This window comes from Periplaneta americana, chromosome 9, assembly GCF_040183065.1.
Source record: "Periplaneta americana isolate PAMFEO1 chromosome 9, P.americana_PAMFEO1_priV1, whole genome shotgun sequence".
NCBI lineage: Eukaryota > Metazoa > Arthropoda > Insecta > Blattodea > Blattidae > Periplaneta > Periplaneta americana.
The window spans coordinates 177,539,225-177,556,608 of NC_091125.1; the positions used below are offsets into that span (position 1 = coordinate 177,539,225).

The following is a 17,384-nucleotide window of genomic DNA, read 5'->3' on the forward strand; positions in this document are numbered from 1 at the left end:
CCTCATGTGCTTCATGACTCCACGATTCGTTTCAAAGAAACCACTTCTCAGCTATTTGATGTGGATGAAGAAAAAGATACATACACTCCAACAGTCCCTTTCTTTCAAAGTAAATATAATATTCATAACATCAGCCAATACATCTCACTTGACGATATGTGTCAGAGGAAGAACAATTGTTTGTATACGTCTGAAGTTTAACTAGTGTAATATGTAGCTAGTTGGCGATGTATGCAATGGAGGGGGAAAGGAACTGGCCACCTTACCCCATTATCTCCTGGCCTAGTTTCCTCATAAGTGGTGCCTTCTTGGTATCAGTTCTGAGGTTCAGACCTGTCTTCGGACAGTTGACTGAACATCATCAGTCACAGGTTTGTTCACAGGCGCGTGATGAACTACATCAAGTACTTTCGTTGAATGGCGTGAAAAATATAACGTGATGTCAGTGATAAATTTGTCTGTTGCAATATTCAGAAAGCACTTATAGTGTCCACAGTGTTGAAATTTACAAATGTAGAAATAGTTCAAATATATAGATATTGTGACAGCGACGTGAGATTCGAACTCACGACCAGCGTCCTGCAAGAGAGCAGATCGCGCGGAGCACTGAGGGACGGCGCGGGGCGGAGAGAAGAGAGGGGGGTGTATTACGTCAACGCGACGAGGGGAGAGTGCGAGCGCAGCTGCTACTTACAGAGTAAAGGGGGACGGACCCTCCCAAATCTTCTAGAGAAGTCCGTCCGAAGTGGAGATAGCCAGATAATTCGAGAAGTCGTACTTTCCAGAAACTGTGGTGGGAGTATGAATTACGCGCGCAAGTGAACGCGAGGCAGTTCCAGTTTATTCAGCCAGTCAGTGAGTAAGCCAGTGAACAGAGCAAGCAAGCCAGTCCTGTGTACCGGAGTTCGACTCGAGTGTGCGTCTGCAACTGTGTCAGCATCCGAAGGCATGAGTTCGAGTGCGGTGGACCGCAGTTGGAGGGACCTGAGTTCGAGTACAGTGAACTGTCTCTGAAGGTCTGTGGTTCGAGATACTGTGAACTCGAGTGACTGAGCTAGAAGAACTGTGAACTGAGAACTGATAGTTCTGATTTGTAAATAGTGCTTTGTAAATATTAGTTAAGATTAACAGTTCATTGTTGTTCGTAATAGTCCAAGTAAATTGTCATTGCCGTCAGTGGAGTGATATAACGAATACTGTGTTGACTGAAAATCCTATTGTTGACGAGAGCGTTTAAGGTGAATTGTAGAAAGGAATTATTGTTGGAAGAATAAAATCCTATTGTTGAGTGGAAATAAAATTCACTATATATATATATATATATATATATATATATATATACATACATACATACATACATACATACATACATACATACATACATACATACAAAACTGCACCCATTGTTTTGTTTTATTAACTTGCAATAAACATGTAAAGTAAAAATAGGATCAAAATTATCACAGCCATTCTACACAAGCAAAAGTCTTCTCCAAAAATGCTAAATATGCCATCTTTTAATAGAAATAAACTTAAGGAATTGGAGTACGAAAATGTATTTATCTGTAACTTACTGTTTGCTGATGACAGTGAAGATGCTTAGTACATGTGTAGGAAATGGGGGTTAAAAATAAATCTGAGTAAGAGAGAATACAGGACTGAAATGGATATTGAAGGACACAAAATAAAATTCAAAATATTAAAATATTTGGTTTCAGTACTGCAACAAGATGAATCATCAAAATTAGAAATAGATAAGCAAATATGTCAAGGGAAGCGAGCTACTGGGATGTTAAATACATTACAGCAACATATTGACCAAAACAAAATCATTTATAAAGCATTAGTAGAGAGTATACGGAGCGGAGACTTGTGCAATAAATAGGATACAAGACGGATAATTAAGAGGCACTGAAGTGGAGCAGCTAGGAAGTCAAGAAGGAAAAAGATGAGGAATACAGTAATAAGGGAGATTACGAATGTAGAAAAGGATGGAATAGAAATTATAAATGCAAAAAAGATTACAATGGTATGGGCACATAATGAAGATGGAAGAATACCGAAGGAAGTGATGCGATGGGAACCGGAAAGAAGGAATAGGAAAGGAAGACCAACTGAAAAATGGATGGAAGGAGTGGGACGATGTATGAGGCTGAAAGGATTACAACATGCAGATGCCTTGGATAGGAAACAATGATACTGCATGGTTTACAAGTTTAGTTGAGGAAAACTGCATACAGCATTGCAGAAAATCTTATAAAAATTATTATTATTATTATTATTATTAAAAAGAGTGACATTTACCAGGTTCACAGCTCTTGTAGTTAGGAGGTCTGATGTATTATGCACTTTGTGACTGTTGAGAATGACGTCAGATGTTTTATATTTGCTGGTAATAATGTTTTAAAGATCACACAGGTAGAGAAGCAAAACACTGAAAAGAAGATTAACACCTCCTTTACACTCCCTCCCCCACCTTTGTTAGTGGAATAATTGCTTCTGTTTTATTCTCTTTGAATTTTTTTTTTACATGCAATGCAATATAGAGAGACCTCCAATGTATGAACAGAACGGCATGATTATTAGGAGTTCGAAATATCAATTATATTAACAAATATTTACGTACATATGGATGTAATTTATTGATTTATACATGTCCCCTTCAAAAGTAGTAACAAGAGTCCGCATCTGCACCTGCTCTGATTATATCAGGAAGACCATGTTGTCTGCAATCATGACTTGGTTTGCTTCAGTCATCTGTGTCATGGCTGCTGATACCTCACCCTGGCTGAAAGGTTCGCCACCCTGGTCCTGGTTCGCAAATTCCACCACTCGCTCCAAAGGGAGTGACTGTGCATGCTCTTCTCTGAACACTTTCACCAGGCTTGCCTTGAACAACTTCAACCTGTCCAAAACACAGATTTCAGTCAACACTTGCTGCTTTGCTTACAAAATACAATCGAAGTTCCTCTTATGTGTAATTTTTGGTATATAAATTATGTGTGACTGTGGAATATACTGCCTGATAACACCATATCCTGCACAAATGGTCTCTTTTGGCAGGAGGCTCCCAATGCTTGCATATGAATGAGTCTAGACCAGTGGTTCTCAAAGTATGGGTCGCGACCATCTATGGTTCTAAGAGGATTTATAAAATAAAACAAAAAAAGCCTTATTAAAAGTATCTTCTTTCTGTGCTTGATGTTTGTTAAAAACAATTATTTGAAAGGCACGACAGTTTATAATTTCAACTTTACTACTTAAAATGTCGAAGGGTATTCTTCCTTCTATATTGAGTGAAGTCCAGTCTTCTATTTCCGTTCTTTCAGTAGCTTAAAATGAACTACTGGTAGGACATCCGTCATTTACTATTGAAGATTCTTATCTGTCTCCACCCAATATCATCTATAAACAGAAAGTTAAAATCCAAGTGTTTTCAAGTCATAAAAATTTACTGAAGGAAATATTTACTCTTCTAAGAGCTTGCTACTGAAACAAACCATGGGGGAGTTCATTGACACAGGGTCAGGTATTCAGATTATGGGGGTGTGAGAGACTACATGAGATAACCTACCTCGCTTTAAAAGCTGTTGTTTTAAACTTGGAGATTCAATCTCGTGTCAGCAGTTCTCAGAATATAGAATAATATGTTGTTTCATAGAAAAGTCGAAATGAGTGAAATTAGGTTTCATGAAAAAATTTCTGAAGCTCTAGATAAAGAGAGTGAGTGCTCTAAACACCCTTGTGTTAAACTTCCCTCATTAATCTATGAAAAAATTAAATCTGTTATATCAATTAGCCCACAAATTTGAAAATTGATGATGGTCAGGCATCAAGCAGTTCCAGAATATGAGACTGAAATGTGTTCAAAACGTTGTTTTTAATTTCCTTAGAAATAAAAACGATCCAAATTGTGTTAACATAGTGAAAGTGATATTACAAAATTTCAAACAGATTGGATAGAACATGAGTGTCAAAGTACATTCCTTCATTTCCATCGAAATGATTTTCCTGATAATTTAGGAGATTTCACCACAATATCAAAAATGGAAATGAGATATCGAAGGAAGTGGAGTGTTAACATGATGGCTGACTATTGCTGGATGTTGAAAAGGGACTGATCTGAACAACATTAGAAGAGCTCAAAAATAAGGAAAATTGAAGTGTAACATTGAGGTAAGGCTAGGAATGTGATTGTTAATGGTTAACAGCAAATTGTAGTCCAGTTTTTTCTCACAAAATGCTCGTTGAAAATAATTTTCATGACATTTCACAAAGCTGCAACTTCATTTCTAGACGGCAATCAATTTATTAGCATTTATTCACATTTTTATGATTTATATGAAAACCAGACATACTGGAAAAAATTGGAGATTATTTTCGAATTCAGCACAAAAAATCTGTTAAGAATCGCGTGTCAGATGCAAATCAACAGGAAAAAAGTTACCAGTGTAATGTGATAAATGTGTATTTTTTCACAAAGGTATGAACTCTATATTCGATACACACACAATGATATTTTCAATATCAATGAGATTTCTCGCTTTTGTTCTGATGGCAATCATAGACAAGATACTTATTTTGCACGAATACGAGGTTTGCAAACTTTATAAAAACTGAAGATCATCTACAAACCTGTAAAGTTCTACCTGATGGATCCACCACAGAGAAATATTGGAGAGCAAGACCGCTAATGGCTTCGTTGCCAAAGCCCGGCATTAGATAACAACTTTATAAAAAAAAAAAAAAATTAACAGCGTCTTTTGCAAGCTCGAAGTACCGGTACTCTTGCATTTTTTCCACAAAAACTGATCTCTGGGAAAAAAAATATAGGTCTTTCCTTAATATGCTTTGGAATTTCAGCAACTTGAACGCAACTGTCTAAAAACGAATTCAGTATCCAAATGTGACTGTTGTAATTGTTTTTGAGTTTCTTTTGGAAAATAATAAAAAAAAGGTGTTGATTAAAATTGTGCAAACTTAATTGCACGTCCACTAAAACGAACTCAGTATTTATCATATCATTTGGTACATGGATAAATTTTTCATGATACACTAAAATGAATCACATTCCTTTTTGTTAAATGATGTCGACCAGAAATGAAGTTTTCTTTATATTCGTCGATTTTATATCCGACTGTTATTATGTTAACATCTTGGAATTGCAAACTAGTATTAAAAGTGCTGAAGTGAAGGGGATGTAGGCTACATTAGAAGTTGAGTGGTGTCCACTGCTTTTGAGTAAAACTGTCGCAGTTTTCGATTTTACAGGAATCTGTATTTTTCGAATGGGGTGTGGTACCCAAAAGTGAGTCACGCCTTTAAAAAGTTTTAGAACCATTGGTCTAAACCATACAATTTAATATCAATTAACATTTCAGATAAAAAGTGTTAACGTCACAACATTTACTGGCATATTAGAAAATCCAATGTTTGAGCACTTAATTAATACTGCTCAGAAATGTCGAACAGATCGATATATACATATAACTGAAGAGCTTAAATGTAAGATACCACAAACATTTGAAATGTGGCAGAGCGCTGCTGCCACTGACAATACAACCATGGTGCTAGTAGATTTACTCCATGTAATATCCCTTCCTTTATGAATAAAGGCAAAATTCTATTCCCAAACTGCCATTATTACATTCTCAACCATGGCACGGAAGTCACCAGGATAACTGTTGAACACCAAGTGAAGAGCAGCCAAGTACTTAGCAGCCAGCTATAAAGTTACTCTCAATTATTATAAGCATTATCATCTTCTCGGAGGAGAATGGCACGTAATGCGAGAATACGGACATTAAAAAGGGCTCTGATGTCCTGACGAAGAAACCTTCAAGTGTGTATCAGGTTATGCAGGGTGCTAAGAAAACACAGCTACACACTTCTGTATCACAGACTGCTACTGAGTGCTATTTAGTTAACTTTATTTCTTCAGCTGCTAATGAAGAAGTGAGATGCAAAAATCAAGAACATCACGACAGTGAGAAATGTCTCTCTTTTTCCTGAATTCATATTTTTTTCAATTTTTCAGTTGTTTTAGTACAGTCTGCATGGTGACATAAAGCAGGGCTACCACTGCATACTATGTAGAATATTATTTTACAAAATATGACATTTTCTACTGCAATTCTTCCTCCTTACCTAAATATCATCAGGACAGTTTTCTCCAAGTTTATAGGTAGGTCCCTGTCATTTGCCCAATGTTGTAGTGTCTAGTCTTCTTTACTGGTCAATCCTAGAACAATATCTTTTGTCTGCGTATGTTGACTGTGTCACTCTTTATTACGTCTGCGATAGCTACATTAAATAAAATCTACAAAGGCAGTGAAGTACTTTTCTCCGGGTGTCTCATTGCCTCCTCTATATTCCCCAGTCGTTGATTGCGTGCAGAGTTCCTCTTTCTTTTCTGAAGCCATATTGTACCTCTGGTAGCTTTTCTTTGGTTGCCTCAACTAATCTGTTGGTTAGGAGATTTGTGTATATCTTGTAAATAGCATTCTCTAGTGCTATACCTCTGTAGGAGTTTTGGTCCTCTTTCCCTTTGTATCTCTCTGTGACAATACCCATGGATGTTCCTCTGACTCACAGTCCCATAGCTGGACGACATGCGCAGCACCCTAACAAGATTAGCACTACATGGTTTTCACCACAAGCTACTCACCTCAATCTTGTGCAGCCTCTGTGATCGATACCACTTCAGCCATTGCTTACAGAGAATGAAATCGTTGATTGAATATAGCAAAGAACAATGACAAAGAGTGCAGAATCTGTGCTTCTTGGAACTATACATGGACAATTTATTATTATTATTATGGGAAGGGATTGCAGAATAGTGCAATGTAAACAATATTCAATCATTTGGGTACATATTCATTAGAAACAATACCGTTCATTCCTTGGAGGGGATACATTTTGTGTAATTGTGGAGGAGTACCTGTCGTCTGCAATGACAGCCGGCTCTGTGGACGAGGCTGCAGGAGTCTCTGCAGATGCAGGGAGAGGAGCGCCCTCTGTAGATGACGTAGTGCTACGAGTCTTGTGCTTCTTGCCCCCTTCTTCTCTCTCCTCTTCAGAATCCCAGTCATATGGGTCATAGCTTTCATCACCTGGCTTCCTCCTTGGCTGGAAAGATTAATAAAGTTAGCATTTAGCTTGTCTCTTCCCCCTAGGTTGATTTTAATGCCTTAAAATTTAATTTAGGGAAATGTTACATTCTACCTGTACGCTACCATCACACTTCTGTCATAGCAGCATATTAATTAATTCACAATTAAGGGCAGGTCTTTCACTACAAACTCAGCATTTTTCAGTCTTCCCTATTTTCCACCTTCCTTTCAGTTTCAGCCATATTCATATATCTTAAAGCTGTCTATCGTATAATATCAAACTTTTCTCCCATTCACCATTCCTTCCAGTGCATCCTTAGCAGGCAGTTTCTTCTTAGCCAGTGACCCAGCCAATTTCTTTTTCTTTTTCTGACATTCTTAAATGAAGGAAGAGTTGCTGATGTATCAGAACAGTTATAATACAAACCTAAGCCCATGATCAAGACCAGTGGTGACATTTGCTTATATAGGAGACCAATTGCTAATACGTGATACAAGAAGTGGGAGGAAAAAAAATTGTAGAACTCCAGTTCAGAACTGGATGTTGCTTAATATGAACAGTAAGTATGTGATGTCAGACGCATTTCTCATATTCTGGCTTACAATAATGACAATCCTCAGATTTATTCTGCAAATTGAGACATATACTAACAAGGGACACCTTTGACCTCGAACGATCAGAACTGCATGAAAACATGCTTAGAATAACAATCGATCATAAACAAAACAGTGGTGTGTGTCATTTCCATGCAAAACTCCGCACTTGTCTGCTAGCACCATTAGACGGTGGCATATTGTAGCTGCACTAACCAGTGCTGCAGTACGTACTTGTCTCTTGGAGTGTTCGCAGGCGGGTTACTGTGTACAGTGCAGTGATACCATGAAGAGAATTAAGCCTACGAATATGGTCCAAATATTAGGGAAAAAGGTGCGACGTGCTGAATATGGAAATGACAACGGGGCTGAGGATATGGAGTTTGCGGATATATTATATAACATAATAATTCAGAAATATAATGGGGATGACACAGAAATGCATGACATTACGCTGGATAGGTATATTAATTTTGAAGGAGAGGAGGAACCTGAACCTGAAGGTGGCTGTTCCAGCAGTACACGACGTTCATGTTCAGAGCAACAGGAACAGTCAAGTCAAAGTGAGTACGAACTCTTTCCACCCAAAAAGTCGAGGTCCAGTGTAGAAAATATTGATGACAGCGTACTAGAGAACATTAATGAAGACAATCATGGCTTCAATTCCTATAGCAAACTAATGAAGCGCTATAAGTGCAATAAAAGTAAATCAAATTGCTCATTAATTGTAAATTATGTCTAACAAACGGCGAGCAGGAGCTCGTTTCAAAGGGATCAGACTGTCGCAATTACAAGCTATAAAAGAGCATGTAATATCGCAATTTGATAGTGCAAGGAGGTATGGATCTACAGTTCATTGTTGGCATCTGCAGATGTGGGCACTGGAAGCGGCTAAAATGGTTGACTTGGACAATTTCAAAGCTTCCATTTCCTTTATCGACCATCTCAAGCATGAATATGGCATTTCATCCAGGCATATTACTACATTTGTCACACGTAAGGACATAGAAGACGACAATAGTATACGTCAGAAGGCACAACAGTTTGTGGAGGAAGTGAACATGTTTATAAGAGAGGAGGGTGTGGAGAAAGGTAATGTTTGGAACAGTGACCAGAGTCAATTCCAGTATGAAATGTCTTCATCATCAACACTGTCCCACAGAGGAGAGAAAACTGCAGCTAGTGTGTTGCAGTCTGTACATAGCTCTGCCCACAGTTACACAATTGATGTGGCTTTATCAATGACCGGCAGACTAGCAAACAAGTTGTGCATCTGTTTTCAAGACACGCAAGGCACTTTCTGCCCAGATATTTCAAAGAAACTTGAAACCACCTGTCCACGAAACATTCACGTGGAGGCAAGCATAAACGACTAAAGAACACATGAAACGTTTTCTAACTTCAGTCCTTGGCGAACATGTAACAAGTGAAAAGAGCCTATTGTTGTGCGATTCCTGGTCAGGTCATGCAGATCGTACCCTTCTAGATGCAAGTTTTCCAAACAAAGATGTTATGCTGAAGATACTGCCACCGAAAACAACAAAATATTGCCAACCCCTAGATGTTTACTTCTTTCGGCAATATAAACTCTATACCAGAAGGATTACTGATTTTGTAAGACTACAATGTGCCAAACCACAAGTGAAGATACATGATCGTTATTTCATCATGAAACTTCACTCTGTGATTTACAACCAATTTGCTGCACCTACATATAAGCCTATGTTGCAATATGCTTGGCGAATGCCAGGTTATGACATGGACATATCAACATCATCATTTAAAAATGTAATTAGTGTGGCTTTTGATATTGGTTTGCGTGAATGCGAAAGTGATTTGGATGTGAACGTGGCTTTTGTGAGGTGTGCACATTGTTCTCTTCCACTTTGTTTTAACCACTTCATCGAAATCCCGCATGTGCACTTCGAGGACTAATATAAGCACTGTCAGGTGTGTGGTACTGCTGTATATGCACTATTATAAGTACTTTAAGCAGAGAGGTTTTGGCACTGTTGATTGAAAATGTAATGATACACTGACGTCATTGAATTACGTATAATTTCCCTCCTATGGTATTGATATCTTGTTACTTTGTTTTGCTCTATTAAAATGTCACTTGAGGTAGAATGCAACGTTTTGCATGGAAATGACACAACCACTGTTTTGTTTATGATCGATTGTTATTCTAAGCATGTTTTCGTGCAGTTTCGATCGTTTGAGGTCAAAGGTGTCCCTTGTAAGTGCTTTATAAAAAATGCGTAAAATCCAAGATCAGCACTTGTGTCTGGTGGATATTTAGGAGTGCCGTAAATCCTTTGAGTGGGTTTCTTCACGAGGAAGAATTGAGGTGGACATTTGTCGTGCACTGTGGTGTGACTGTATGAGCCTGTAGAGTACATTTCTGCTCATCAATAGGGAAAGTATCTGTATCTAGAATCACTGACGAAAGAAGGAAGAGGAGCTGTCTTGGACCTCAATCAAAAATCATACAGAAACCTATCATGAAAATACATAAAAAGCTTAAGGGAGGAATTCGGAACTACAGAAAGGGTTCGTCATTGATATGAAGGCCTACAAATTTCTTGGTTTGTATATTAATAATATATTAAACTGGAAAATAACACCCAAACTTGGCTCAGCATGCTTTGCAATTAGGTCGTTACAACAATTTCTAAACAGCAGTAAAGTGGAACCTCGATGTATCGTTCCTGTTATCGTCATTTTCTCGCCTTTTTCGTCCACTTTTTTTTTTGTCCCAGAAATAGTCCCATATAATAACATTCCATTGTTCCTCGAACTATCATTGTATCGCATCGATCGCTGAAAAATCATGGTCCCAAGTCATATTTTCCCGCACACATAGTTTTCTTTTCCTTTGAAAGGGCGAAGTTTTTGCTCTCCACGAAGCAAGAGGATGCAGAAGATTATGATCCGGAGACTGTGTCAAACTTCGCGGAAAAACGTAAAATGTATTATGCCGCCATGATACGTGACGTGATTGGTCATCTTAGTGTACGTATGTTTGGTATAGTCTGTTAATGCAGAAATTAGTTACTACGTGTGTGATCTGTGCTATGAAGACAGGTATTAGATTCTGAAAAGTGCAATTTTATAGCAACTTATTGATTAATCATACTTTTCCACACAAGAACAATGTAGAGCCAGTGCATAAACACTTGATATAGTATTATTGTGGAATATACAGTATACTGCTGCAACTTGTTTAGAGTTGGCTGTGCTACAACAGATTCTGTTTACTGCAAGTTTACAAATAAGAATAAAATAGTACAAGACATGTCCATTATGATTTTATATTATTTATGATTATTGTTAGAAATTAAATGCATCGATTACGTGGGTATTCCCCCTTAAATCATCTAGGAAACAGTGTAATACTTTCATAAGTCTGTTGCGTCTGTTATGCACCTAAGTATGGTAATTTTTATGGCTTCCTGGTATTATCGTTTTTATTCTCTGTCCCCCCCCCCCCCCCCCAAAACGATGTATCGAGGTTTCACAATATATTTTTCCTATTTTCATTCCACTATGTCATACGGAATAATATTTTGGAGAAATTCCGCAGATAGTAAAAATATATTTCTATTACAAAACAGCCATTAGAATAATAGTTGGAGCAAAGGCTGGAAAATCGTGTAGATTATTTAAAAAAAAAATAGAGATTCTAACCTTAACAAATCAGTACACAATACTCCTTAATAAATTTTCTCTTATGTAATAAAGAAAATTTTCCAACTAATTCAGCCATACATAGTATAAATACCCGCAAAAAGAATGATTTTCATACGCCAACATCAAATTTATCATGCTATCAAAGGGGAATATGTTACATGACGATAAAAATGTTCAATAGTCTTCCTGAAGACGTTAAGAATCATAACCAAAATCCTGCATTATTTAAGGTAAAACTACAAAATTACTTACTATCTCACATTTTCTATTCTCGACATTTCACAGTACTGTGTAAATATTTTAATACTATTAAATGGTAAACATATTGCATTGCATAATATGTTATTGTTATTAAGGTATTAATTCTGTACATATTTCATATTTGCATTTTATATGTTAAACATAAGAATTAGACATGTTCTTTATTGTATGCTATAAAGCAAATTTAAGATTATGGAATGAATAAATCTATCAACAAATTATTACACAAGGCTACCAAGGTTACAAACCGAAATATTGCTGATAACCTTTTTGACTGTGAGAGGAATCATATTGGCCATGTAAGGCTAGCGAACTGTGTGACTAGGAACATTTACAGTCACACTGACTTGATTGATATGGCTCTCATTCAGAAACCATGAAGACGTAAAGCTGTTTACCAATCATGTTAATTCTTCAAAGCTATTACTATTATGGCTCCACACTGACTATGAATTTTGCACAGGTTAAAACATAAATAGAACTAGCTGGCATGTCTTGCTTTTGTCACAATCTTCAGTGCGAGCCACTATATTTTGTCATCAGAAGTAACAAATTTTGTAATGAACATTTATTTCATGTATGAATTGCCAAGACTTCAAGACACATTATTGTAGAAACATAAAAAGGTATTTTGTAACTATTGTATTTTCTAACCCTGTCTGAATCTCTCTTTGACTTCTTCCTTTGATGTTCCTCTGACTCACTGTCATCTTCTGAGGCTTCGTTTGTTTCTCCTTCACGTCTTCGCTTCTTCTCCTTCTCCAACACCTGCAAGTAAACTCAGAGTGAGACGGCAAAATGAAAACATGTCACATTAAGTATCGACAACAATGCTCATTCTCTTGAAATATCAGAGATTTGTTGTGGTCAGGAACTTCACTCCAAGTGATATTGTGGACATGACTCATCTATGCAAATCAAGATTTCAGGTATAACTCCCTGTAAAGTTGATTTGAATAATTTCGAGGGACCTTTGGTTTAACGTACCAACGCTCTACCAACTGAGCTATCTGGGAACTCTATCCGACACCGATCCAATTTTTCCCTCTATATCCACAGACCTCAAAGTGGGCTGACAACCATCAAGCAACCAACTTCGAGTGCACACTAACTCTGTGTGACTTAAATTGCGGTTTTCTGTTAACAAACAGTGACGTGTATTCAAAACATTTCTCTGCATAACTTGCACCTTTCTCTTCTTATAGTGTAAGAAGGCCTATTAGGATAGGTGATGCTGAAATGTGCATGTACTCACAGAATATCACCTCTTCATGGTAATACAATTATGTAATAAATGTAACAATAAAAGAAACTAACAACAATATATAAACTATAAAATTGGAATAAAAAAATAAAATAAACGCATTATGGCGATATCATCAGTCCAGCACTTATCCACTAGGCTGCAGTTAGGAAATTCAAATTCGACACAATTTTTGGACGATATTGTATTTCAGTTAGACTACAACTAAGAGCTAGTTTACTCGTGGGTTCTGACTGTCACCTTCTTGAAGTACGCGAACTGAACCAGTTCTATTGCAGCCTGAGCGTCCTCGATGTCCACAGAGCGAGACAGCCTGGCCTTGGCATGAGCCGTTGACAGACGAATCAGTGTCTCCAAGGTCCGTGCTGTCACTGGTTGCGTCTGTAATAAAAGAGGACTTTATTCAAAGTGCTTGGACAAGTCATACGATGAACGTGATTTGAAGTTGTAAATGTGATATGCACCCTGGCGATGTCAGTGTCCATTGTGTCTTGTGAACGCAGGCGTGAATACTCCTCTGCAATGGCTTCGGACGCCGCTTCTGTCAGGGTGGGCTTCATGCACTTCGCAATGTGGATGTATTTCTTCATGAATTTGACGCTGATGATTTTATCTCTATTAACACAATAAATACAATGTTAATGCACTGACAGAAATAAAATGAAAACAAAGAAAGGGTGAAAGTAAGAGCTGCAGAAAGAGTCAGTTCAAGAGGTTGTGGTTTCAATACTGCAGTAATAAAGTCTATGGATTGCGGCTTCTATTACTTTTCTTACCGTCGACATTTAGAAATTATTCTCTGTCTTCAAGTGTACTTATTAGCACCAACTGCCAACTTGTTAGTTTATGGCTAAGTCAAGTCACAGTTCAGTTGCTAATCAGGTAATTCATACTCATAAAATGATTACCTGTAGTAAACATTGGAACTGGTCACATCGAAAGTCATGCAACCTTCAAGAAGGGAGAACCCTACATTTCGGTAATCTAAATTTAACACAAGAAATACTGTGAAATCAGAAGTAAGCACTGAAATAATGAAACAATTGTCTTTAGAGACAATTAATATTAGGTACCCTCCACAAAACTGGCTTCATTTATACACCGACGGATCCTTGATCTCCAGACAACAAGGTGCTGGTGCAGGTGTTACGTGCTGTCTGTTCTTACTTTATAGATCTCTTGGATATGGCACAAGTTTTGATGGAGAAAACATTGCAATAAGTGAAAGTCTCAGGAATCTTCTATGCCACATCAATAAATTTAGGAATGCAGTTATATTGTCAGACTCCAAAGCAGCTATTCTATCAATCGTCTCTTAGACACACACCTTCATCTCAAACAACAAAAATAACTAAAATGCTCTCTCAATTAATATCACTCAATAAAAGAATTGTATTCCAATGGATACCATCACATTGTGGAATCCTGGGAAACGAGAATGTGGATGCTTTAGCAAAGAAGGCAGCACTGCTACTTACAGACCTGTTACTAAATCTACATACTTAGACTTCAACAAATTTGATAACACAATCTCAAGGGAAAAAATGGAACTCGCTGCATCATAATCCACAGTTAATTCCCGATTTACCACGAAAATCGTCTGTAGCTGCATTTAGATTGGCAACAGGCCATTACTGTTTGGCCAAGCATCTGCATAGAATTGGAATATATTGTAACGTTTTTAAACTAAACAACAATGTAACTTTATTATCTCAACAATGATTCCTTTCTACAATTCACCTTAAACGCTCTCGTCAACAATGGGATTTGCTCTGTTCACTGGCTTCACAGCGTTCGTTATTGCACTCCACAAACGACAATGACAATTTACTTGGACGATTACGAACAACAATGAACTGTTAATCTTAACTAATATTTACACAGCACTATTTACAAATCAGAACTGTCAGTTCTCAGTTCACAGTTCTTCTAACTCAGTCACTCGAGTTCACAGTATCTCGAACCACAGACCTTCAGAGACAGTCCACTGTACTCGAACTCAGGTCCCTCCAACTGCAGTCCACTGCACTCGAACTCAGGTCCCTCCAACTGCGGTCCACTGCGCTCGAACTCAGGCCTTCGGATGCTGACACAGTTGCGGACGCACACTCGAGTCGAACTCCGGTACACAAGACTGGCTTGCTTGCTCTGGCTTACTCAATGAATGGCTGAATAAACTGAAACTGCCCAAGTTCGCTCGCGTTTCTTCTTTTATAGCAAAATCATAGTTGCGAGAAATTTCTACGGGTGTGCAGAGATAGCTCTCTCGAATTATCTGGATATCTCCACTTCAACGGACTTCTGGAAGAGTCGGGAGGGTCCGTCCCCCCTTCACTCCGCACGCAGCAGTTGCGCGCGCACCCTCCCCTCGTCGCATTGACGTAATACACCCCCTCTGCCCTTCAGCATGCAGATGCTCCCCGTACCAGCGTTTCGTCTGCCGCGTGTTCAAACCCCGTTGCAGCTGTCACAATATCAGTCCCCTAACTGCCCATTGTGCAACTCAAATCAAGAAAAGAATTCGGAACACCTCAAAATCTGTGCTTCAGCGGCTGGTCATGATAATGTCTTTGAAAAATATTGCAGTGCAAGAGGCCAAATGACTTTATTGTCAAACGCCTGGCATTAGAAAACAACATTTCGGGAATGGAGGAACACTTCATAATTTCAATTTTTTCAAAACACGAAGAATATTTTAAAAATAATTTTTCGTAAAAAAAAAAAAATTGGAGTAAATTTCAAGTTAATATAAGTTGAAATGTAAAATCAGATATGGTGTTCTTATTATTAGACACTTCCTACACAGACATTTACAATTACATCTGAACTGTGCCAATGCTACTGTATTTTGATGCCTAAAATATGTTTTCTATTATTATTATTATTATTATTATTATTATTATTATTATTATTATTATTATCATTATCATCAGACTTCGCATATTTGTCACAAGAGCTATACCGGATGGAGTAATTTCTCCTGGTACATTAATGACGTCAATAAAAGGCACAAGCAGGTTTCAAGACCTCTATGAGTCTGATTTGTGTCGTGTAGGGGGGCACATTGTTATGTCGATGAGTTCACTGTGATCCTGTTCAGTACACCAGGAGACAAGTTCCGTCACCCATATCTACACTGCAGTTGTTTATTTCGGAATTTGGAAATGATTATTTTTGTGTAAGGAATGGTAACATATTCTAGAATGTATATTTTTTGTCATTGTAAAAAAAAAAAAAAAAAAAAAAAAAAGTAAAAGTATCCCCGTAACTTGCCATGAAGGCACTTGGGGGGCATAGAGGTAGAGCCCCATGCTTTCCATGACCTCGGCACTAGAATGAGGTGGTGTGGTCGGCACCACGCTCTGACTGCCTTTTACCCCTGGGAAAGACCCGGTACTCAATTTTATAGGAGGCTGAGTGAACCTCGGGGCCATTCTGAAAGTTTGGCAACGAGAAAAAATCCTGTTACCACCTGGGATCGAACCCCGGACCTTCCAGTCCGTAGCCAGCTGCTCTACCAACTGAGCTACCTCGCAGTTATTTCAATAAATAGATGTAAATTATTGTTTGTATATATGTATAAAACTTCTGCTGTATATTTATTATCAGATTATTAATTTTGAAATTCAATTGTAATGAATGGCGCGGCAAACATATTTGTTCAAAATGTTTCGATCGTGCAAACCATTAAAATTAAGTTGCAGTGCTGTCATGATATGCTCCGTTATATTTTACATTCACCGCAGGCCTACTGTACCACCACTTATGCAGTGAGCGCCAGACATTTGAACTCCCTCTGTACAAGGCTATATTCCTCGATAAATTCAACGTGACAAAAATGCGAAGCCTGATTATTATTATTTCTTTTTTTAAAGTTTAGAATACCAGAATACAGAAGAACAACCCAGCATTCTACTGAGATCCATACATAAGATTCTCTGGATCTCTGCTCGACACGAATTGGTTCAAGTCCTGAGCACTTTTGCTTCGTAGATCATTGAACTTTGCAGGAATAGTAATTTAGGCCTATTAATTGGTGTTTTTTGTTTCAAAGCGCTGTTTTCTTATAATAGGAAATACAATATGTGAAAGAGTAACATAATACAGAGCGACGGGGTTTCCACTGTGCACTGCTGACGCATTCGTGGCAGGGAACGGAAAGTATAGTCAAAGCTATACAACCATACAAGTTTCCATAACTATTTTTTTTTAAAGTGTCTTACTTATCAATCAACTTTACTGATGGAGCTGCTGAAACTGGCCTTCATCATCCACATATTTCGGCACCTTTTTATGAAATGTCCCGTAACTCGCTGTAGTTCTGGTCGATTAATGCTGTTAATTTCGTGATGAAATATTCAGTTCTTCCAGGGTTTGTCTTGTATACAACATTTTTTTAATGTACCACAGAGATGAAAATCGCAATCCAATCGATGACCAATGTCATCTAATGTTTCTTCTCT

The 17,384-nt window shown here is 37.8% G+C and overlaps 1 protein-coding gene across 1 annotated transcript in view; it reads right to left on the minus strand.

The window, feature by feature from the left end:
* Window positions 1-1,387: 1,387 nt before the first annotated feature.
* Mcm3 (minichromosome maintenance 3) overlaps window positions 1,388-17,384 on the minus strand; it is a 35,723-nt gene continuing 19,726 nt past the window's right edge. Inside the window, exons 12-16 of the mRNA XM_069836545.1 lie at window positions 13,386-13,536; window positions 13,162-13,302; window positions 12,312-12,425; window positions 6,941-7,128; window positions 1,388-2,905 (exon numbers count right to left, since the gene is read on the minus strand). Coding sequence (XP_069692646.1) covers window positions 2,704-2,905; window positions 6,941-7,128; window positions 12,312-12,425; window positions 13,162-13,302; window positions 13,386-13,536 — 796 coding nt within the window. The 3' untranslated portion in view covers window positions 1,388-2,703. The remainder of the gene's footprint in view (window positions 2,906-6,940; window positions 7,129-12,311; window positions 12,426-13,161; window positions 13,303-13,385; window positions 13,537-17,384) is intronic.